Raw genomic sequence first — 26,051 nt, forward strand, 5'->3', positions numbered from 1 at the left:
TACCGGTCTTTGGAGACGAAATTAAATATAATAAAAACATGTATTTTATTAATTTTTAGCCTATCCTTTTCAGCAAACATTTTGTCTGTATGAATAAGCTGGTATTTTTATTCCTTTTTGGAATATCCGAAAAATATTATTAACCCAACTGTCATTTTTGGAAGACTTTAATTTAAATACCATAACAATATGTCTTTTATTATCTTTCAGCCCATCCTATTCAATACAGGTTTTTAAGATAGCGGCCTTATCTATTTGTACTAACATATTTATCGGCTGTTATAGATAATAGACCAAAAATAAATTGGTTTTAGAGACCTCAATTAGCTGAAAACCTCTTTCTTACGTTTCTTAAAAGTCTCTAAATATTTAATTCAATATAACAGGTTATTTCCAATTATTAAAAATTAATAAATGAACAAATACCATTACCTTTATTAGTTAAATACATAATGAAGATAGACACAATTTATTTTTTGTAGGCCGGAAGATGTAAACATTTCGTTGCCGCATGTTGCCTGTCGTTATATGTCTCAATAAAGAAATAGATTCAATATACTTGAGATTTTTACTGAACCTCAGCGAAGCCTGTTCCGTGACATGGGGTGACATATTCCTACCATATATTCAAAGCGGCTAAAGATAAAAACGTGAATTTTTACTGTATGTAGACGAGCAAAAACTTAGAAAATGACTTTTATTAGAATATTACTGCATGAATTAATTTTATATAACTAAGAAACATGTCACCCTCTCAAATAATCTTTTATATACAAACTGCAAGACATTAATATCCTTGTCTACTTCGGCTTTGTTTTGAGCCTCATTAAAAAACTTCTGAAATATTCTAAAAATGTTTATTAATCCTTTCTTCAAAATTAGTATTTTTGAAGGTTTGTTGCTTTTGGAGCTTTGGAAGCTTTTGGTTGAAATGTTTTGAATTATTCAAACATGTTTAACCTATCAAATATTGCATAACTTCAAGAGAGTTCCTATAAAAATTACAGAAGCTAATTACTTACAATCACAGGTTTACTTTTACTAAGCAATCCACTACCAATTTAAAGTAATCATTTTAATTTATATTCAACCACTCGAGTATTTTGGACCCGCAGTATCTAATCGTTGATTGCTTACTGTTATCTAAAATATACATCAGAAGGCTAACACGTAATTAATTGTCATTTGTTTATCTGTTTGTATTTAATTCTATCATATTATCATTAAAACTGAAGATCGATTTGTATGTCATAATCATTAAACTCATGTGCTTAACTATCGAAAATACTGAATATTGAAAGCAATTCATAATTAATTCAAAATTATTCATTGTTTCTATTAAAATTTGTATAAATCTTTGCTTCCGTATTGAATATAAAAATATGGTTACTGTTTCTTTCCTTTTTGATAGTCTTTGTTATTTATGGAATTAATATGAACAAACTAAAAATATGTGCTTCAGAAGCAAATCTTGACAATATTATAACAGAGTTTTTGCTCGCTCATAGAGCCTTCAAAACGTTGATACAATTCGTTTACAAGACTGGAGTAATTTTTTGTAGGCGTTCGACTTTGCGGTGTTTTTGCAGTTAAATTTAAATTCTATTATTAACTTACTGGTTGCAGCATTCAATTCAATATAAAATTTTATAAATCAGAGTAGTTTTTTGTTATCAGACAAACGATTAAAGGCTTAAAATAAACCGAGCATCAACTTGTCCTTTATTTGGTTCAAACATAATAAAATACAGTAATAACATTTTATATTACATATCAATTAAATTTGTATAAACTGAAGTAACCTACTTCAATTTCAATGTACATTGATATACAAAAAGTAATGTAATTACTCCTCGGACGCTCAAAACCGAGTTAATTGCCGGGCGGGTAACATTGCTACAGGTATGTCTAGAAAAATACAATTTAAAACTATACATTAATGTATTCCTGGAAAAATAATTATTATCAATATATGATAGGGAATAAATAATTACAGTTTTCTACTGCAAAACACACCGTTATTTTGTAAAATGATCACAACCTTTAATATATATCAACAAACAAAAACTTGAATTTAAAGGGATGATCAAATATTAAAAGATTTATTAGTAAATATTTATTTAATTATAGAATTCAGAAGTAATGAATCAAAATAGAAGTGACATAATTGTTCAATTTATGAGTGCTTCGGGCTGTAATGTATCACGTGCCAGGTATTACACAGCTTAATTACGATTCTATAGCCATAGTGACGACAATTAGCACAATAACAATAACTCCGAGCTATGCTAGGGAACCGGTCCCATCCTTTCCCTATGACACTGTTCTCAGAATTCAAATCCTGTTCCCGTAGTCCACGCTCTATTACGTCAAGGTGGTGCAATAAATGTTCCGTTGGATTAAAAAAATTAAAACACATGTTGGTGGTAGTTCTTCAAGATACCAGTTTGTCTGGAAGATACCTTCCCTAATAGAAAAGAAAGAAACAATTGTTGACAGTTCCACAAGGAACTGCAGGGATTTAAAGTAGTATTTGTATCTTGTGATTAGACCTACAGAAAAACTGCTGAAGATAACAACATAATCTGTACTGTATACAGGGTAGTTCGAAAGTCCCGTCTTGTATTCAAGATATATATATATATATATATATATATATATATATATATATATATATATATATATATATATATCATAATATAATAATAATATATATATACAAGATATATATAAGTAAAGTCTGGATTAGAAAATAGCGCTTCAAACAAACATGGATCTATGGCAAAACATATGGGCTCCTAATTAGCTTTTGTAAGAAAAAGGACTAAAGTCATAACAATAAAAAAAGTCATACAATAAAGTCATAAACAAATTCATAACACGAGAAAACTATTGAAAGGAGTGAGAGACAGTTTTTATTTATAACAAAATAAAATATTCTGAAAAATAAAAATAGTAAGATTATTTTCTTATAAACGCTTTTTCATTAATTTTCTGTTCCTTAGAGAAAAGCTTAAAAATATTTTGCTCCCTGAAATTTATTACCCATTTTTCCTTTGACCAGATAAAAAAATTGCCTAAGGTCCTACATTAAATGTCTATAAATTCCAGTGGAGTTATAAACATTACAAAAAACTTTCTGCCTTCAGGAATGTTATAATATTTTCATGACTCTCCCATTAAAAGTATTAACCTACTAAAATCATTGAAGCTACACGTGTTGGAGTCCTCATCAACAAGTTAAAATGGATTCTATACTATACATGTGATTAAAACCGGACTCCTGTCAGAAACAGGAATGGCTTTTAATGTTGAACAAAAAGTGAAGTGATGTGCGTGGGCTATTACTTTTAGAAACATTACAGAAGCAATTAGGCAATTTCAGATTGCCTGCCCAGGAATTGAAACGCCTAGCAATCCAACTATAACTAAGTGGAAAAATCTTTTGTTAGAAACTGGAAGTGTCGTAAAAAAATACTCTAGAGGATCAAATGAAAAAAGAGTACTTCTCTGGTAAGCGCATCAAAGCTCCGCTCTCCAGGTAAACCGAAATCGCTAAGGAAGGTTGACTTGAAACTGTGTTCAAAAGTGTTCAGTACAGAGAATAATTAAGAAAAACAAAATGAAATTCTACAAAGTCTCCTAGTCCATAATCTTCTTGAAGATGATCCGGAGAGGAGAGTGGGATTTTGTTTACGTATCATTTAGTTTCATGAACTTGATTCTAATTGGCATACTCAAATTGCTTTTTTTCAGACGAGTCCACTTTCTACCGCAATGGTGCTGTAAATAAGCATAATTGTAATTATTACAACACCGGAAATCCACACATTCTTGAACAGACTATACTCAAATCAAAAGGAATTACAGTTTGGGCAGCTGTCAGTTGTAATGGGGTGCTATCTTACGACATTTCAGACAATACAATTACTGGGAACAGGTATTAAATGAACAGGTATGAACAGGTTTTAAATGAACACGTCTTGCCTCATTTTACAGTTCCAGAAATGGATCAAGCAATCTTCCAACAAGATGGTGTTCCTCCTCATTTCGCAAATCCTGTCAAGCGATTACTAAATGACAACCTTCATGGGCGTTGGATTGGTCGTGGAAGTGATTTTTTAGATTGGCCACATCAATCCCTAGATTTAACTGTGCGTGATTTCTTTCTAAGGGGGTTACTTAAAGGAACAAGTTTATACTCGTAGCTTCATTAATGAAGAGGAATTAAAACAATCAATTGAAGAGGAACTTCTCCGGATGCCGCAGAATTTCTTTGTAAGAGCTTACGATTCATTTGTTTAAGTGCCGTTATCAGTGCTGTGGATAGATTACAGTTCGAATAATTGTGGACTGTAATTGTAGGTTTTTTAAAAGGCTATGTTCTCATTTTCTGATTGAAATGCTTTATTTCTCAAGAATATGACAATAAATAATTTTACAATACCAAAAATACTGTTTTTTTTTACTGTTTGTAAAGTATAATTTTTCAAAATGCTACCATTTTGTTTCAAGAATTGCTAGAGAGCTGAAATTTTCACTGAATATTTTTAAAACCTACTTAATGAGTTTGAAAATGTTCGGTGCATAAATAGGCAAGTAATATAAAATCAAACGTCTTCGTGGGACACCTAGTATTTTAGTCTGTGTTAGCCTAGTATAAGAAGTAGTCACTTCTTTCGGTCAGTCCCGCTAATGCCTGATTTCCTTGTAGGTATTTCAATGCGAGAAAAAATGAAAATGAAATATGCCTTTATTCAAGAGGCGGAGTTAGCGCTATTTAACCCTCTCTACCACTCAACCTCACATAATATACAGATATATATATATATATATATATATATATATATATATATATATATATATATATATATATATATATATACAATAACAAATTACATTTTAAATTAAAATTTAAAATTAACCAAAATATATACTACTATGTAATAATTAAAAATCAAATTTATCAGCTTAATGTGCAGAAAAAATTCAACCAAAGATAAATTAAAACTTAAATTAACAATTTACTTTTTAAATAATTTCTTGTTATTGCTACATTCATTCTCTCAAACACACAGCCTGACCACAAGCACGCCACGAGCACCGCCACCCGTCACCCCTACAGACCGCCCAGCAACAAGTCCCTGACCCCCGCCCCAAAACGAGCTCGACCTTCTATAATACGGATATCATCAGGAAGAGAGTTCCAGAGGCGACATGCCTGAACAGTGAACGACCTACTGAAGAAGTTCGATCGATGAACAGGAATTGAGAGTAACGTGGATCCCCTTCTCGTAGGTCGTTCACTTATATCGGAAATAAATTTGAAATTTTCGGACAGGTAAACAGGTGACTTGTTTTTGGTAACTGAATGTAGAGTTGAAAGAATGTGAAGTTGTGAAGAAAAACAAAATATTTAAAAAAATTTCCTCGAGACTGTTTTTGTATTATTTTGAATAAGTTCCTAAGCTGGGATATCGTAATTAAGAAATGGGATTAGTGAACGTTTGAAGGAACTGAGTACTTTTATAAGTATAAATGCAACTTTTAAACATATTATCAAGGAAGTTTTCAGTTTCATTCCGCGTTGATCACACTTGGAGGAATATAAATACAACTATGTGAATGATTTCAAATCATATAGTGTTGCTTTCACGAATGTTGGACTGTTGGACTGGTCGGTTTTTTTTTTTTTGTTCTTTGGTCATTGCCGACTCCGAGGAAGATTGTGGCTGGGCAGGGAGGATCACGATTACATTACACTAGACGGGCAATTAGATACAGACCGGTATCCAATTAAACTGCAGAGATTGGTGGCGTTTGAATACAGGGAAGGGTAGAGACCATTGATCTCTACTGCACTCTGAATAAGGAAACCCTATATGTGATATTTTTATAAGCGTTAAAAGCAAGGGTGGATCCACTGATTTTCGGAGGAGACTTCAGGGGGTTTCAGCTTACCATTATATAGTATTTACTGTACATAATAGATGTTTTGCTTTTCAATACAACAAATTTACTCATACTCAAAGTTTAGTTCATAAGTTAATTGTATGTCTTAAATACACGCATTTTACAGTCTTATTCGAAAGTAACTTGGTTTTGTTTCCCAACTTATGGATAGACGAATGTTTATTACAACAAATCTAAATACTCGAGTGTAATACGGATGTGTTACCTTTGTAGGTTCGTACTCAGACCGGTTTTTTGGATAATTTTACCTGGGCCTGGGTCCATCACATGTCTATTTGAAGGGACCTTGTCAACGGACGAGACAGCTAAATCTAATAAATGTGACGCTATTATAGACTAAATTTGTAATATCAAATTTATTCATTGCCCTGCATCCGGAGTATCTGTGCGGTGCTGGTGGTTGACTGGAGGTGTGGTCAGTCTTTGGGTGGGGGGGGAGGTTAAGCGGTTAACCGGGGCGCGGTGGTGGTAAATGACGGCCCGGCCGAATATCTTTTCCGGAGCCCGCGGAAGCTGAATACGGCCATGTACCATTGCCCTGTTAAATGTACATATGTCTATTTTTAGGAATAGTATGAATTCGCTAATATTTTTTGATTAAATTAAGTATGAATAACAAAAATTGTCGTCCTAACTCAATCGGAAATACCACGTTCACCTCAATCACTGAAGTCCAAAGTAGTTGAAGTTCTAATCAGAGTTTTTCAGGTGTATTTTCCGACCCAAAGTGATTTTTTTAAATTCTTTATCGATAATTATATAATCGTCTACAATTTAATGACACCTAAAATTAACGTCGTAACTTAATTATAAGCAGTCATTTTTAAGTCCTCAAGACGATTTTGAACGAAGTGGTCGCTAATTTAAACTGTTCGCCGTGTTACGGTTCAGGTTACTTTGCGACGTCACGTAACCGCGCCCTATACAAATACCGTGATTACACTACACTATCCGAAAGGCCGAGCCCAAAAGTATCGTTTGATACTTTACGATTTAAACGAAAGGACTATTATATTTTTAACAACCGTCACTTTAATCAATTAAATCAATCAATTTAATGTTTGTAGACAAGAGTAATGATAACTCTCCTTTTTCCCCTGTTCCATGCTTAATTATTTTTTTTAAATCTCTTAATATTTCGGGGGGGGGGCCGGACCCCCCCTCGCTACGCCACTGGGCTCTAGTAATAAATACTCGTGGCGCAGCTCTAGCACGAAGCCTCAGAACTAACTTAAATAATCCCCCCGACCTCAGCATACCTCATCTTTGTGAATGATTTATCTCCTGGTAACTAATAAAATAAAACCGTAATAGTAATTGTTTCAAACTTAATATAAAAATTGTATTTAGTTATTTAACTTTAAATTTATTAATTAGTATACAATTTAAAAATGTTATCAACATTGTTAAGTGTAATTAGTTTTAAAACTTCAGTTAGTTTGATAAACTCATGTTTAAGAATGTAACAGTCACTGAAGCAATACTTAAACTGTGTTTTGTTCAGTAATCTTTGAGAGCGCCGTTTGCTGAGGTGTCTAAGGCGTCGAACTTTGGATTTGAGTTGGAGATAGTGCAAAACCATGTCCTGTCTGGTCTGAGATCTTTGCGCTTTCAATCAGTACTGATAATCTTGCACTGTTCCAATTCTCTTCCTCATTCTGCTTAGTAAGATTCTCGCGCAAGACCATGATGGTGGATGCAGTAAGGCTAAACGCGGATTGGTCTCTCCTCTTACCAGAAAACTTATTAATACCCATTTTTTGACAATCGTGTACACTCGTTTTATCCCCAGTGGAGATCACTTCTGGCTGGGCTTATACATTTCAGTTGACCCCACCACTGGGCAATCTTAAAGGATGTCCAGGAGCTACACATCACATCACTAACCGCAAATATAGAGATTCAGGGGTGCAAGGATAGTTCGAAAGGTTTAGTCTACTGTGAGAGATGACTGACTGTTGGAGTTGGTGGGGTTCCTTAAGATTCAAAGGATCTTGCTAGTCTAAACGTAAGGGTATGCCACCCCCTCCCTGCTTTGACCGGAGAAGCTGGTTCAGAGCTAGCTTCCCCTTCCTCCGAGAGGATATGGCTGAGAGTAATGCCCAAAATTCTTCCTCATGAATCTCTCTACAGGAGGCGACCTCTACTTCCAACCTTACCCATCCAGAATATCCTGTCACTCCGGAAACAATGCAAAGGCACTTTTAGGACTAGTTTCAATTTCTAAGCTTCTAGTTCTAAGAAAACAGAAAACCAAAAACTTGTAGCAAGAACATGTAAATTTCACATATTTACTGAACTGAATACTGAAAATTGAGCAATACATTTTGTAAAATATACAAAGTCCTTTATAACTTACTTAATCTGAGAAGCGCGTTGAGCTCTTAAGAGCGAATGTTTAGGCGGACATTATAGAGCGCGCTATTATCCTAATTGTACCTCAGCCGGTGATGTAAATAACAGTGGTCAACATGATTAGCGACAGCGAGGCTGGCGTGTTGGCGAATTCCTTGAGTTTGTTCTATAGCTTTCCCTTTCCCGCCAGTGATTTCGCACCCAAACATCTAGCTCCAAGGTCGAACTATATAAATGGCCTGTTTATTTATCTTTAGTGACTTAATAAAGCCTGCAGTGTTGCTAATTTTTTAAGAAAACGTATTAAGAAAAGTGAAGAAGAAATGGTAGCAGTGGCAATGATAATTAATTCGTTGATGAAAGTGCACATTCCCAGAATAAACCGACAGGTTGCGGCAAAATGCAAAATCACAGTTGAACCTATCAAAGTGACAAATAGTATGTTTAGTTGATGCTTTAAGCGAGTGATATACAGTTGAAATTTGTTTCGATTTGTCGACCTAACATTGACTGAATCTGACAAAACATAATGAATTATTATTATAGCTAGATTTACTGAACAATTTGAATCCGCTTTGGAAAAATTTCCCGTAACTCTACCGAGTTTTTCAATAGAAACGAAATTGTGTATTTGGTCATTATAAATTTCCCAACATTACCATTAAAATATAACAGACTTGTACCCCTCTTGATAATAACGATTTCTATTAACTTTGGAAGGTATAACGAAGGGTGGTGTACATAGACGTCAGCAGGAGGTTCAAGAAGTTTTTACGCAATAGTAAAAGTTACACAAAATACAAAACAGGTAAAAAACATTTATTTTCTTATTAAATTATTAGTAAAGTTATCTTCTCTCGTCCGACTGAAACGTGTCAGCCACTTCATGAAGACGTCCAGGAATGGCTCTGACTTCCGTCCTGCATTGTCCATCCTCCTGGAGGTACTAGCAGCACTTGAGGACTTCTGCAACTTCTTCCGTTTCCGTTGCCGCTTCTTCGTTGTTCTCCCAGGATTGCTTGAAGGATCACTTGGTATGTGTGGTTTCCTTCCTTTGCTGGATGGAAGTTTTGAAGGTGGATCAGTTGCATTGACGTGTTCCAATACTTTGTTTTCCTTATGTAGTGGTACTGGTGGGATAGTCGAGGTGGTCAGCTTGTTAAACTTTGCTCCCGCCGCTTTCCCGGCAGATTTCCCGCCCTTTCCGCTCTCCCTTTTGCGCGAAAAGAGTCTCGGATTTGGGTCCGCCAATGGTTGTGTCTCCGATTGTGGTCCTAGCTCCACCAGGATCTGAGCGTCGATGTTCTTTCCCACTCGGAAACCTACCCCGAACCTCTTGTCGGATCCTGGAACACAACAAAATAAATATTAGTTTTTTTTAAACTAAAGTCACCATTTGTCCCTCTATGATACAACATCGCTGGTGCTAATAGAAATTACATTTGTACTCAAAGGAATTATCCAACTGAAGAATTACGATGAGATGAGAGATTCTTTCCTCTTAGTGTTTTTTTTTTCTAAAATGAAATCACTTGATCTTCTCCACAGCCTCAGGTAAAGGCTGTTATGTCTAACTGAGAGATTAAGAGATTTCTTATTCGATACCCGAGGTCGACTTATAAGTTTATCAATTTGAACGACATTCTTTTGAAAAGTTCCTTGAAAAGCGTTTAGAACTCTGTCACAATATGAAAGTCCTTTGTCACAAGATTAGAGAAGCTTCAAAACAACACAGACTGATAATGATATTAATAAAAGTTTCACTGTTGAAAAGTCAACGTAAATTTAAGACTGACCATAGAAGTTCCTGCATTTAGTTGACATAATTGGAACGAATCAAGAAAAATATGAATGTTCCAATAATATCAAAACTATTAAAGGTTTCATATAAGTTAGTAACAAACCTTGAAAGATGTCTGAGCAACATCAGAACACGAAACCAAATTTTCAACACCCAGTCCTGGTCTTCATTCTTAATCTATAATTCATTAATAATCAAGAATGCGTATCTGAACTCAATGTTGCTGGTAAAAATCCAACAATGTTACTAAATTCTGAGTGGTTGCCATTCTACAAATCACAGACTGACACAGCACAACAGGTTTAAAGTTAAAAGGCAGCCCCCCAACCCAGTCATTGTGCAACATGTCGAGATTCCGATATCACATGGCGATGACCAGAGGTTCTAATAGCTGTGACACGACACTCACTCTGCGTGTCACGGTTACGTAACAGTGACAGCAGATGTACAGATGTCACTGTTTGCTTTGTCACTGCTATATGTGGTACACTCATCTCACCCACAACTGTTGGCTTCGCGTAGGCCTGCTGATCAGAGAATTATTGTGTAAGACTAGCGCTAAATATACGTCACTTCTTCTCATCATTCTTATTTACCAGCTGATCAGCTGAATTGTTTCAAAGCTTGACCTTGACCCACCAAGAAAGCTCTGAGTTTACTCTAATCGGGTACTAAGCCTAAAGAAGCGCTCAAGGAAAGTTTTGATTGGCTGAGAGTTCCTACTATTCATTTCAAAATATCAGCAGTTATGAATTAATGAACGTATTTGATTTGTATTAGTTAAACAAGAAATAACTCATCCAGTGCTAAACATTGAGGAGTGACGAATGATTGGTCTGTGAATGCTTGTGTCTGGTGCTCTGTGAAGTGAGAGGTTAGGTAGTAAATTCTTGAACGGCAACAATCAAAGTGGCGCAGCCCTGGCGGCGGACTTCATAACTTGTAATGAAATCTAATGCATCCTAGCCTACAATAATGTAATACTAACTAAACATATACCCATAACTGTCCAAACATTTTTTGTATTGAGGAAACTAAAAAAATAATGTAATGTAAATTAACCTGATTGTCGAGCACAAGCTCAGCGAACCCTAAAAGGGCCTACCACCCTACCAATAGGCTAGCAACCCTATGCAAAATGTCCCTATTTGTGGAGGAATTAGAATGCCTAGATCCACTTACTTAGGATTTTAGATTTTGCCTCACTTTTAATTAATTAACCTATAAACTAAATAATAACTAATAATTGATAAATTAATAATAATAATTGGTTGTAATCAATTAATAGTTACCTATTCGTGTAGTCATATTTACTTCTTAGCAAATTTCGATTCAACAATTTAACAAAACATCGACAAGGGTCTTGTAAGCTATAGCTGATTTTTTATTCTATAAGTTATGGAAATTGAATCTTTACCTATTTTTGTGGGCGGCAAGATTGAATAGATTACGTTAAAGAGAGTCTGTAGCTCCTCAGGAAACAGGGGAAACCTTTTGGCGTCAGCATCTGAAACAGCATTTCACCAAAAATCAGAAAACACTGATAACAATCTCTAATAACAATTAAACTTAGAGCAAAATAAACACGTATTGGTTCCTTGCTTGAAAGGAGGTAAGCAACTTAAGAGAAGGTAAACTTAAAGGATCTTAAGCAGACTGGAGGAACTCACAAGGATTGCAGCACGTGAGGAAGGCACAAACGATGATAAGTTTCATTGCCACGCGGGATCATGCTCGTTATCGTTCGTGAAGTCTGGAAATAAAGGAAATAGCATTAGCTGTTGACTCAGAAGATGCTGGATGGACACAAAGTGGTTAAGAGTTTAACTGTTTTAGTGATGAATTTAACGACAAAGTGAGAGTGTATGTTTATTAGAGTATTTAAAGTTAGTTTCATAATGTTATTTTTATTCTGTCCAATTTTGAAAAATAAACAAGAAGTTATAGGGGACAGTAAAAATTTTATTTTTGACCCATGAAATTCCCTCTTTTTATCTTATTATTATAGATTATTATACAAGATACCTATAAAATCCTTAGTACGTCACAAAAATTTGTTTTGAGTATTTTTACTGTTAGCATAATTTAAAAATTTTCAAATTCTTCTAAAGGAGTTGGATATCAACTTTTTGTGTTCTTTTAATTTTTTGTTTAAATAATTTGACTCCTCTCCCTAACCACATGGAGAACTATTTTATTCCCGAATGGACCAAATTTTTGTAAACCAGTTACACATTATTAAAATTTCGTAAATCAGACTTTGAATACTAAAAGGAAATAAAAAGAAATGTTACCTATTAATTTATAAATTATAAACACCAGATACAATAAACGATTATTAAATTCATATTAATCTATTTTTATAAAAGTTAAAACGTAACTCTTTAAATTTTTGAGCCTTTTACACTGCAGATTGTACATATATTTCACAAACTCCCTTTTCTTTACCGAGGAAGAAAAGTTCACTGATATATCTGTCAGTTTGTCTTTAAGGCTATATAAGCATAAAACCCAAAACGAAGGAAGTAAATGGATTACACAATGACTTGTGATGTTACAGTTGTTAATGTTCTTTTGCAAATAAATGTATCAATAAATAAATCAATATATTCTTTTTCCTAACAGCGTTTTTATTTAAATTTATATTTGGGAAAAGCTAAATTGATTATACATAATTAAAATAATTTTCATTTCACTTACTAAAAACCTGAAAAATGTGTCATAGAGCACTATGCTTTCCAGGATGTTAACAGTGTAAGTATTGTAATCCATGACAAAATTCAGTTGTATGACAATATTTGAGATCGTGATGTTTAATCAATCAATCATTCCATTATCTTTTATTTTCGTTGACATGTATAATTATGACAGATGACCAATTTCAATAGTACACATTATGTACAATAATTGTCAACAATAGTAGGCTAAAATAAAATATTAATATTAAATAAATATAAAATCACCTAAACATAAAAATAGAACGCATCTCACAACTAAAAAATAACACATTGAATAGTAAATCAGGCCAAGTACTCTCCAACTGAGTAGAAGTATCCCTAAACTAAAACCTATCTTAATCTTTTTTTAAACAAAGCCTTTTCTTCAATATTTTTTAAATTATTATAGAGTTTCAGAAAGAATCTGGCCCCCGAATTTCGAGCCAGACCACCAGCCAGACCCGAGTGATGGGCATGTCTCAGGTTCTCACGGGTCTAGGTCGGGCACGAAATCGGTTTTATAAGGGTCTGTAGCACGAAATCGGTTTTATAAGGGCCTCCAGCACGAAATCAGTTTTATAAGGGCCTGTAGCACAAAATCGGTTTTATAAGGGCCTATATTTTTTTCTGGATCCTATAAAGTGTTTTTTAGCCAGTAAATCCTGTAGGGAAAATGAATAATATTACAAGTACCATGTGCTTCAGTTAAAGATAACAATCTAAAATATTCATTTTGGGCACTTTTTAGCGTTATGAGTAAAACAACTGTTTGTTATTGATATCAAAAGTCTATTTATAAATTGTTCAAGGTCAGACTGCTTTTCTGACTTTCCATGGGATTACGGTATTGACGTCTTGGTAATCTTTCAAAAGCGTCCTTCGCCTGTTACTTACCGCATTGTTGACTCCCGAACCAGTCTCTAATCAGAACGCTAATCCCACTTTCACATCCTAGGTAGTTTGTACATTCATCAGTACTTTTCATCTGTTAATATGCACGCGTGTGAGTACTGGTAACTCACGCTCCAATCACCCTGACCGCTGTTCTGAAGGAAAGCGCTACAGTGCACGCTACAGCGCCCATTATAACGCTAGACTTCGCGCTACAGCATTCACGTTCGCACTTTCTTCGCTTTAATTAATTTTCTGTTCCTATTATCACAACAGTCACTCGACTGTGTCCTTGGATCCCTTCGCTGGGCCTTGTGAGAGATGGTAGAGATTGGGCAGTTTTTTTAAGTGTTTTGCAATCCGATATAGCAGGCTTCCAAGTCAGGGCGAGAAAATGCTGTTCGGATGGACATACGAGAGAAGGGGCAAGTTTTTGTGGAGAACAAGTGAAATATTTCTCTAAATCCAGTTCTTACGATTCGATACCGAATATGGTGAAAGGCAACCCCAAAATGTGACGAGGTGTTATTGAGCCACTTCAGAAAATCTTTGGTTTCTGTTCGCTTTACGTAAAACACAAACATGAACAACCAAGGCCATCTTCAAAATAAAGTGAACTGTTTCAATTTGGATATAAAATATAAAACAAAAACTGGCATACAGCGCAAACATTTTAAGAAGCAGAATATAACCTAAAAAGAAAATGGAACTTAATGTTTGTATAGAGATATTTGGGCATTTGAAATGTAGTGAGATAACAAGTGCATACTTACTATACATCCTTTGTAGACTCGTTGCAGTATACATAAAAAGCTATATTAAAGCAAGATGGCGTGCTTGTGTATTACAATAAGCATCCCATAACTACTTGTTCAACGAATAACTTGGTAACATCGTAAAAATAAAGAAGCTATACGTTTTAATGACTTTTTTCAAGTAATCTTTTAAATCTCTCGTCATATTTTTTGTCACGTTGGATTATGTAGAATATATTTATTTTGAAATTATTATCAATTAATTACATTAGATACTATTATAAGTATCACAAGGTTTAAAAAGTTTTCGTAAGTGACATTTTTTTAAAGTAAAAATCTATAAAAATGGAAATTCAAATTAAATAACCCCTTCTTGATTTCAGTTTTTGTATGTTTTTACTGAATACTTATTTTTACCTTTAAAGTGTTTAATTTTTACATTTAATTTTGTATAAATCATAAGAGTTTTTTTTAATAGCCTACCAACATTTTGAAGAAAGCGAAAAGTCTTTTTATGAGTATTAATTACATCTCTACAAAGACACACCTCCCATTATTCTGACTAAAAGTAAAGTGTTTAATGTTTATCATTGTTCTTATAGACTAAAATAAAGATGGCAACCAGTACAACCAGCTAACTAACTGTGTAAAGAAGATTTGTTTCCGTTTAGTTTTTTATGCCAATTTTATTTTAATTGATTACACTAAAGGTATTCAGAAGGAATGATCCAAGCCCATTTGCAAATTTTTAAGATCTCTACAATGTCTGCCTTTTGAGACAATTGTGACTGTTAAGTTCAGCTCCAGTTCACCTTCCTCTTAGTGTAGCGTCTGGAATCTGACGCTGTCACACACATGACTCCTAGAATCTGGAGTCATGTTCGTCTGAAGAGATCCAAAAATGTCGGCGACGAAGAAGCTCGAAATTGACTCCATTCGACATCAGAGGCACCTTGACTACAAAATATAGTGTAATCTAGGTGAAGAGATATTCTTATTGTCTCATCAGATTCCAGGAGTCAGGCCTGTTAATCTCGTTGACCGCTACACTAAGAATAATATGAACTAGAGCTAAACTCAAAATTCACATCGAATCAACCGTGCCCACCATAGCTACGTTAAAAGGGGGACGCTGCTTTAGCACCCCCTGGAATAAGCACCCCCTCGGGCTCTGACGTCACGGGCAGGGGGGTGCTAATTCAGCGCACAGACACGGACCAGGCACGGAATTAGCACCCCCCGGCTACCAAGGGGGTGCTAAAATCAGCGCATGATGAACATGGTCGAGGCCCTGAATTAACACCCCCCTGTTCCAAGGGGGTGCTTATTCAGCGCATGGACATGGCTCAGTCACTGAATTAGAACCCCCTAGCATTCAACCAGCAAAAAGGGTATTTTATCTTTTACATATTCAATTCAATCATAAATATAATAGTTGTTATCTGGATTTTTGTGACGCTGCCTCTTATAAGCTACTATCTACGATTGTTTTGCAATTTCCGATGAATGATTAAATAATATAATAATCAAATATGGCTACTTTCTCTTAAAAATTACCATAGACTTAATATTACATAATAATGCTCCGACTAACAAGGCTAATAGACCTTAGAACTCCTCCTCTCATACGCATTGTCATATTTGTGTAATAATTTTCACTCATGACTTTGCTTTCTTAATTTGTTCTATATATCACCTATTAAAATAATAAATTAAATCATATCCTTCATTTATTCTATTTCAGTTTATTCTTTCAGTTAATATGTTTGTAAATTTAATTAACGCACCTGCTAAATATATATTTAAAAAACATAAAATTCTCGTCGATTCTGAGTCGATTTTTGGAATATTACGGAAGGTAAAATGTAATTATGGTTTTTATACACAATTAGTCTAGTATCTTTGCTGTGTCATTTTTATTGTACAGGTATTGAGTACTGGGCGTCCATACCAATGAAAGATCTAGTCTACTCATAGTCTAGTTAAGGGTATTCACTGTAGCATTAACAGTTCAAACTTAACCCAATCGTGAAAACTCAATGAAACATGTTTCTACATATAATTAAAAACTATGTTATTTGTATATGAATCCATAATTAAAGTATTTATTTCATTTTATAGCTTCACAGAAATGGAATCTTCTTTTTTTAGTTTAATTAACTAAAATGTAAAAAAACAATTACAACAAAAAATTTTGTAAACAATTTAGGCTCGTATTTTAGGCAAAATGGTTCACTGTTACACAGTATAGAATTTTTCTCTGCGGCATTTTTGTTTCATATTTAATTTTAATTAAATTTCAAAATTAGGTTTATAGAATGAAACAGATAAAGTATGAAAATTACAGTTTTTGACTTGTCATTTATTACAGAAATAATTTTTCAGTACCTGCCCTTAAATAATTACTCGTAACCATCTGCAATAAGAAACTAGATTATAATTTTTTATCTTATGCACTATTAGGCGTATAGTGAATAATCTGCACAATGGAACAGCTACATAGACTTAACACTACACAAAAATCCGTAGAATGGTACTCACAAAAATATCTCAAGGTTACGCCCATAAGTATTACTATTGCTTACGTGTAAAATATCCTCTATAGAATCATGCCTAACTATTTTTCATGATTAAAGGAATATATTATAGAAACATCAAATTACATTTCACATGAGGCTACAACTTGAAGATACATTATTAGTTTATGAACTTTAACACTGTGATAAAAAAACTTATGGATGAGGCATTGGTAGCTAAGGATGAAGTATATTAATCCGCAAAGGTTTCTTCCTAACTAGTTAATGTAAAAAAATGTTTGGTCGACTTCTGTCCATCTTACTTCTAGCAGATATATCCCTCTGGTAAAGGATTATACCCTCGATTATATTACTTTTTCTAACGGTATCGATGATAATTAGTGTAATATTACGAGAATGAATAATAGAATTCATATTGGGACTTTCATATTAAGTGATATCAACTATTACATGTAAAGTATTCCCACATATATGTTTTGTTGCTCCTTTTATGAGTAACCCTATTTTTTCAAATGTGGATCATAAAATCTTTTATTACCTACGATACTTCAGGAAAGGAGGGATCGTGATTTTTAATTACTTTAGAACATCAGTTCAAAAAATCATGGAATGTCGCATTGACATTAAAATTGGAATATTTTCCAATGACCATAATTTATTTCATCAGTAGTATGCCATTTTTTTTAAAGACATGAAGGAGATGTCTATGACGTACCAGTTATTCTAGAAAAATTCCGTACGAAGGGGCGGGTATCAGCTAGTAAACATTTAAAAACTTGAAACTCGTTATTTTTGCCTTAACATCGTTGCTCGTTATATATTGGCCGTCTACCAAATATGAAATATACAGAGTGAAATCAACCTGCAAATATCGATTGTAGGACTGTAGGTCCACACATAATTTTGACGAAGCTGACGAAACCCGTGCGTGCACTACCGACCCTACTTTTCAAACTGATGTGGCCGTATCGAGTGGTTGAGTAATAATATCGATGTTATTCTCAGTTGTTATTCCTATATTAATACATAACTTTTTATGTATAGTGAATTTGTTTGATGAAATTTCCTAAAAAATATAAGAAGAAATCAAAACAATGTTTGAGTGTACAGGCCCAAGGTTTGTAGCATATTATACTCTCTAGGTTAACGGATACTTTTACACGAGTAAAGAGAAAAGATAAACTAGAACACGGTAATGATGTATGGACACAAAAACTGAAATCATCGCCCTTTTGTATGCAGTTAAAGAATATTTAACTATTGTGTGTGTTACATTAGTCAGACGTGCACTTCTAACCCCATGTATCTGGAAGTGTCAAACTTAAGAATGAACATTCTTACAATATTGTAAAAAGAAGAGTGAAATCTCAGTGAAGTCTTTAATAAAAGCGTATATAAAAAAGGTAAAATTTTAAATTACACTTCAGCTTAGCTGTACTTTTATTTTAAGGCTATTTATATCGGAAAGTGTAGAGAATTTTGTTACACTCTAATTTTCAATTCGTTGTAATTTTTATAACTGATTTGTAAACTAGGTAGTAAAACAGATGTATAGAAGCATAAATATTACTTCATTAATAATAAAAAAATACTACACAATATACATAATATTTCATTTTGTATACAGTAAAACTTTTATATTTTTTTAATGTTTTATTTTCCGGGTAGAACAAAATCTTCAAACCTCGGTTAGAACAAACTTAACAACTGCAACAAATAGCAATCTTTACTGGTACATTTAAGCATCTACGTTTAACACCGTAATCAATAGCATATCTACAAACTCCGTATAAATTTACAAGCCAAAAAGTAGGTCTGAGGTCTTCCATTTAAAAAACAAAATATTAAATAGACATATAATAACTACAAAGACATTTTTAATTTTTGGTCTAGGGTAATCAACATGTATTAGAGTGTTTTTTTCTGACGTCTCAATCAAAAGAAACTTTGTTTAGAAATAATTAAGAATATTATGACCACAGTTCAGCAAATGTAATGTTAAAATCACTTGATTAGAGCAGCTAAAATCAAAACAGCTGATTGTTGCAGCCAACATTCAGTCATATAATAAAGGCGGATATTGTTTGGTAATTGGTTTTTAAAAAACAGTAATTGGTTTTAAAAAAACAGTAATTGGTTTTAAAAAAACAAACTATCTCCCTTATTTCACAACAATTTTTAAAACTTGGTATCGTTAGAATTTTTATTAAATTGTGTAATAATAATTAGATATTTTTTTCCATATATCGCTTTTAAGATATTTACGCTTAAAGATCTTTTAGAAATCACTATTTTGAAAATAAAGCTTGTAAGAAATTTAAATTTTTTGATTTTCCTTAAGGTTATAAAGGTATATACAAAATTTTAACCTAAACAATCCATCAAATATAAAAAGTAAAGTAAAAAAGACAAAAACAAAACAAAATTGTGGCTATTAGAGTAATTATTGAGTTTTAGAAAGGTGAATATGATTGTTTTTGCATTTGGTCCATGAATAATGTCTGAAAATATTGGTAGAGATTGTGGAACACTCTCTATAATAATTTTATGTACAGAGTGTCCTGTAATTCTTAGGACAAGTCTATTATAACCGCAACTGCTCAGGTCATGGCAAAACGCATTTCAGAATATGGAAATAGATCTTTGGTGCTTAGTTTCCTATTCCGTTAGTCTGTATGTGTTTTTTATATACAAATTCGCTTTAATATCTTAAAACGAATAAACAAATCCTACCTAATTTGGATCAAATATTTGTGGTAATAAGGCCAGTTATAAAAACTATATTCATTAATACTTTCGAAATGGCGGCGATTAAATCTGATTAACTTTGAATGTCTTAAAATCCAGCAGGTATACAAGAATAAATCTGATCGTGGATTGTATCACAAATCTAATTACTCAAATACTATTTCAAAACTAATAATAAATAACTCATTAAGAGCATCTTTACTGTAAAAAAAAAACATGGTTCGTGAAAAATAAATTAATATCAACTTTAGAGTATCTTATCCCTATTTCTTTTATTTTTGTGATATATTATGCAAAAACATTTGAAAATACATGTTTCAGGCCTATCTAAGGATAGAATACAATCATATATTTCATGTTTAATGAATTTATTTTAATATCTGTTGTTTTAGGACATATTTATTTACGAAAAATTTAGTCAAGCGACAATCAGATGTATTTCCAATAAAAACCGCTTATCTTTGATTTTGTCATCTATAAAGCATTATTGTCTGAATATTACTGTACGAATTTTCTTGTTCTTTATTATTTCTTAATATATAACAGATAACCTAGTCACTTTTATTTAGTTTTTTCACATATATTGTGAATAAATGGAAGCTTTATGATAAATACAAAAGTTTATTATTGTTAATTAAGACATTTGTTTTTGTCCTTCATTGTTCATAAAGGCGTTCATTGTTGATACATTTGCAATATCTCTAGTATTTTTTAATTTTATTAGAAAAAAAGTTGCTTGGCAACAGATATTAATGTATTTCCTGTACTTTAAATGAAGGGACTAAGATGTGAGCACGATTGGCATAAGATATTCTGGAGCTGCCGTTTACTCGATTTTTGTATTGTGACCTACTCGTTGAGATTTTCCAAGATATTCCATTTTTAACAACAAAAAAACGCAACACTAACCGACAGAGGGGAAATTAACAATGTAGATCCATAATACTCAGTACATAAATGTATGTTTTGACAGCAATAACGCTTTTGAAAATACGGGTAGTATATTTATTGCTAAGTGTTTTAACATTGTTTTCAACTTTTTTTTAAAAATTATAGTTGAACTAACTGATATGGATATAACTGAATGATATTTATTCTTATAGATATAAAATAATATTTAAATTGTTTGTCAAGTGTGTTTGAATTATACTATTCAGTTTAAATAGTATAATTCAGTTTATGATGCGTCTCCTTAAAAATAATTCGCTCTTAGCCGTCGCAAAATTACAATTTCACGGTTCTAATTTTCCCGCTTTTGATTGGTATTCGAAAAATTAAAATAAATAAATAATTGTTTTTAAAGTGGTTAATAGGTTGATATAATCTCTGACCATGTATATTTATTACACATGCCGGATTTACGCAATATCAGTTCCTCTGCGTTGTTCGTACCACGATTTCAAATTAATTTTACTTTAAAAATAAACCTGTATTTGAATGCCTAGAACCTAGTTTTTTACTTAAGTATATTTGATGCATAGTTATTTTTATAATTGGTAATGAACTGTTTGTTTTTGAAATTTTAAGTAAACCACAGCAATGCAGTAAATATACTCATTGCAATATATATATATATATATATATATATATATATATATATATATAATATTAATATAATTTATATATATATATTATTTTATTTTTATTGAAAAATAAATCGCAATATGGTTAAACGTTTATTACTATATTCCGTTGGAGTAATTATTCATCTCATCAATACGCTGATTTAGCAGCCCCCAGATTCAAGGGGTGCTAAATCAGCACATGAGCACGGTCAAAGCGCTGAATTAGGACCCCCCTATTCGAAGGGGGTGCTAAATCAGCACATGAACACGGTCGAGGCGCTGAATTAGGACCCCCGTATTCTAAGGGGGTGTTTATTCAGGGCCTGGACACGGCCACTGTGCTGATTTAGCACCCCCTTTCGTGACGTCAAAATGACGTCAGTAGCGAGGGGGTGTATGTCCAGGGGGTGCTAATTCAGGCGCACCCGTTAAAAGATTTATTCTCATTGTAGCGTGAATGATGACTTTATTACCACCAATTTTGACAAAGCAGCATCTGCGGGTAGGTCTAAGAAGAACCGGTTGACGTTGAATGAGGAAACTCTCGCAACTTCAATAAAATACATGTGGATGCAACCTGTCGTAAAAGTGAATGGAACATTTATATAGAGGCCCTTTTAAAAACGATTATTGGATTATGTAAGGGTAGTTGAGGCATTAGTGCCATTTCACTGTCTCAAAGGTTTCACAGTTTTATACCAAACAGTCTTATTAATTGCTTTTTACAACTAAGGTTTTCATTACTTTAAGGACAACATAAAGTTTGTTACTGGCTGTATTCAGATGTGCAAATTGCAAAGATCTGCCACACAAAGATTGTTATTTTATTACATATTGTAATGGCTCCATATAATTAGTTATTTAATAATATGAGAAAATTCTACACATGACCAGTGCTTGATGAGACAATGAGAATACCTCTTCACCTATATTACACTCTATTTTGTAGTTTAGGTGTTTCTGATGTCAAAACGATGTAAAGAGTTCATATTGAGCTTCATCGTCGCCGACTCTTTTGTATCTCCTCAGACAAACATGACCCCAGATTCCAGGAGTCAAGTCTGTGACAGTGTCAGATTCCAGACGCTGCACTAAGAGGAAGGTGAACTGGAGCTGAACTCAACATTCATTTATGAAAATTCTTATTTTCGTAACGTTTAGTTGAGAACTATTTCTAAAGTAAGTTCTAGAGAGAGGTGTTTGCTCTTGAATCTTGTCCTGACAATTTTCTATTATTACAACGGCTTTCGTAGTATTTAACATTGATCATTAGGATTCTCTCACAAAGCGGCCTTAACCTTTTGCCCTTGGTAGTGCCTTTTAAGGTTCGTCCTCTCAGATCGAATGGCCAGCACCGCTGGCCGCAGCCATTTCTGTCTCAGCTAGACAAATGTTCTTATGTTTTGTCCTCTCAGGTCGTATGGCCAGCACTGCTGGCCATGGCGGCTTCTTTGTCAGCTCGACGGCAAAGTTACGTTCACCAATCTACCAGGTCGGAAGCTATTTTGTGTTTAAAAGCGTGTGTTTGTACATGAGTGTGGTTTTTAATCTATATTATTATGTTCACAATTTTAGTAACATACAATCTTCAATCATCTTTCAATGTAGTAATTTTAAAGACCAAAATCGTCCTACCTCCATTACCAAAAACTTGCTCCGGAATAAATATCAGTTAGGTGAATTCTCTCTTCAAAACCGTTAGCAGTCGAGTGAATATATATTTATCACTAGATCTCAGATAATGACAAGGTGTACGCAACACCACGTGTCGTAACATACTTTGCTCAGATTTAATAGAAAAGTTCAATCAGATCTACAGCTCATTTCATTCATAAGATGTCTTTAGGACATAAAGTTGACACGTAACGCATTATAGAACTCATTATTTTAAAATGAAGTTCCATGCAAAATTTAAATGTATATATGAAATCTTCCTCTACACATATTGCTACATTGTAAATTCCCAGTTTAGTCCATTAAATTGGTTTTTATATAAATGTTTAAATAATAAAATTTAAACATCATGTCACGTTTGAATGTCTTACGAGTGTATTGATTTTGTTTACAGATTTATTAATTCTTCCAATTTTTTCGTTACCATCATGGTCACTTATACGACTAATGTAAAAATATTCGCTACGCTCAGCCAAATCCCATGGAGTGACATGTGCCATCATCTAACCCAGTGTTCCTCATATAGAAATGAACCCCCTTGCACAATTTCAAAATCTACATGTATAAGTCAGTTCGTTTTTGAGATATCATGCAGATAAACAGACGGATAGAAATGAAAATTTTTCAGCCCCGCTTAGCTAAAGGTCAGCTAATAAAAATAGTTTGTAAATTACAACAATTCGAGCGCACGATTGTTTTCTGTGTATTTTCGAATGTTAGTTCAGTCTATATAAAAATATCACTATATACTTTGAACTATCACATCGTCTTTACTTTTAACAGAGAAGAATATTTAACTTGTTTTTGCTTGATGACTTTAGACCATTTAAAACTAAGACAATGATGGGTAAAATCGTAAAAGTACAGCTATATCAAATAGATTATTACGCCACTGTGTAGGTCTAGCCAATCGTGAATAAAAAACTAATAAGGCTACAATTATTAATTTACTTCAATTCATTATTTAAAAATATTATTTGGTTCATCGGCTACAAGATTTAGGTAGATTTCTGTTGCAGTTTATAAGGCTGGTTCCGTAAAAGCCATAAGAATATACATTACCACTGACTAAAGGCATTTCTTTAAACTAGAAATATCTTTAGTCTTTGATTCAACTAACTTTGAAACACTCAAAACTTTCGTCGTCTGAGAGTTTCCAGGCTCCCTCAGGTCCCTGATTTTAGGCCTCTCAACTAGAAGAGCTCTCAGCTTCTTGGAGATCGTGACCTAAGGCAGGTTCGGCCTAAAGCATGCCCGGCCTTATAAAGCTATGTGTTTTTGCTATTCCATTACAATTTCCTCATGTTACAACCCTATCTCAACCTGCCTACAAACAAAATGCGCCAACTGAGCAAGTGTCCTAGGAGTCTTTCAACAGATGGTGTCATGTTTTCTTCCGTTTACAAACACTGTTACCGCTATTGGTGTACTGAACCTACGTGTTTCTCAACTCACACATCATTGAGTAAATTATCCAAGGCAGGGCACCGCAAATAATTTGGGCCTTGAAATAGATTTATCGCTGATAGAAAATCCGGTTGCCCTCTGTAAGCCATACACAGCGGGCGCCTGTCAATTAATGGGAGTATTGCTGAGTAATGTACGGAGACCACGTAAGTGGACGGCCCTGACCTACTGGGCGGTGTCACTTGCTACACAGGTACTGGACACTGCAGGGGCGGACCTACTGGGGGGCAGCCCCCCTCACGAATATGAATTCCCAGAAATATAAGTTTCAACGTCTTTTATATCTGCTATGACATTTTAGGGAGGCAAAATTTTGTTGTAAGTATTATATAAAATTATGATTGGCTAACACGAAAAAACTATTCTCTACAACAAGTACAAAATGCAAGTATAAAATTTGTACACATTTCCAGGAACTTTATGCAAAAATAACAATGACCAAAGTTTCAAAGGGCAAGCAATTAAAAATTTATATATCTCCAATAATAAGATGGTAAAAATATTTAAGATACACAAATCATGTAATACAAATACTGTTCGTAAAACATATGGTAGCTGATATGTTAGGAACGGTTGAAGAATAATTTAGAAATGTGTTTTATCGCTGAGAACATCATTTAGAACACCAATAAACATAAACTAATGTAAAGATTTTATCGCGTTTAAGCTATTAGTCCTCATCCTCATTGGACATTCCTTACTTTTTTTACTTACAGCTGGGAATAAATTATTTGCTTAAAATCAGTAGTTCAGCCTCCCTTCAATTAAGGCTATGGCTACGTAATAGAATGGTCAAGGACACGATCCCGGGCAATTAGAGTTCAGGAAAATAAATAACAATATAATACAGAATAAACATAACAAACGTAAGGCTAAATTTGAAGAAACTTTTAAGAACTTCTTTTAGTAAATCCTTATTAAAACAGATGTTTTGTATTTGCTAACAGTAAATATGTAAACTTTTGTTATTATAGCTTAGAATGAAAAATCTTTGTCTATGTTACTCAAAATACAGTATGTATTCGTTACGGAATCAATTTATATTACGTTAAATAAAAAAAATATATTACAACATTTCATCGCAGTCTTAGCTGTTTCTATACCATTTAAATGCTTAATTCTACGTATAACATAAATGCTGAGCATTAATGTTTTGCAGATGTGGTCGACGCGAGGCTTCCAGTTTGAATTTGTGTCAACTATGATACCAAGATCTTTATGAGGGATTTCACTTCCAAGCCAGGTAACGCAAGATCCACAGTTCTGTGTTTTGTAGTATAATTTCTATTGTCTTTTATATCATTTAAAACTAGATCATTAGAGTATCAGTATTCTTTGGTGATGTTTACTGTTGTATTTGTGTTTCTATTGAAATAGTCGATAAGAGATTTAACTAGTAGTTTGAAGATCGTGTCATCCGTACACATAACTGTGTGCCAAGAATCTTGTAACCAGTCAGACAGGTCATGGGTCAGCAACAAGAATGGTACTAGACCCAGCACTGATCCCTGCGGCACTCCCTTTGCACATCTGTGAGCTTTGATTGGGTCCTTACTATTGTGTTGTTT

At 33.5% G+C, this 26,051-nt stretch overlaps 1 protein-coding gene across 1 annotated transcript in view; it reads right to left on the bottom strand.

Annotated features, from left to right (window-relative positions):
• Nucleotides 1–9,126: 9,126 nt before the first annotated feature.
• The window catches only part of LOC124356225, a 47,344-nt gene continuing 30,419 nt past the window's right edge, over nt 9,127–26,051 (bottom strand). The window contains exons 3-5 of the mRNA XM_046807410.1: nt 11,800–11,882; nt 11,547–11,636; nt 9,127–9,674 (exon numbers count right to left, since the gene is read on the bottom strand). Coding sequence (XP_046663366.1) covers nt 9,148–9,674; nt 11,547–11,636; nt 11,800–11,845 — 663 coding nt within the window. The 5' untranslated portion in view covers nt 11,846–11,882 and the 3' untranslated portion in view covers nt 9,127–9,147. The remainder of the gene's footprint in view (nt 9,675–11,546; nt 11,637–11,799; nt 11,883–26,051) is intronic.

Source organism: Homalodisca vitripennis, chromosome 2 (genome assembly GCF_021130785.1).
Source record: "Homalodisca vitripennis isolate AUS2020 chromosome 2, UT_GWSS_2.1, whole genome shotgun sequence".
NCBI classification, from domain to species: domain Eukaryota; kingdom Metazoa; phylum Arthropoda; class Insecta; order Hemiptera; family Cicadellidae; genus Homalodisca; species Homalodisca vitripennis.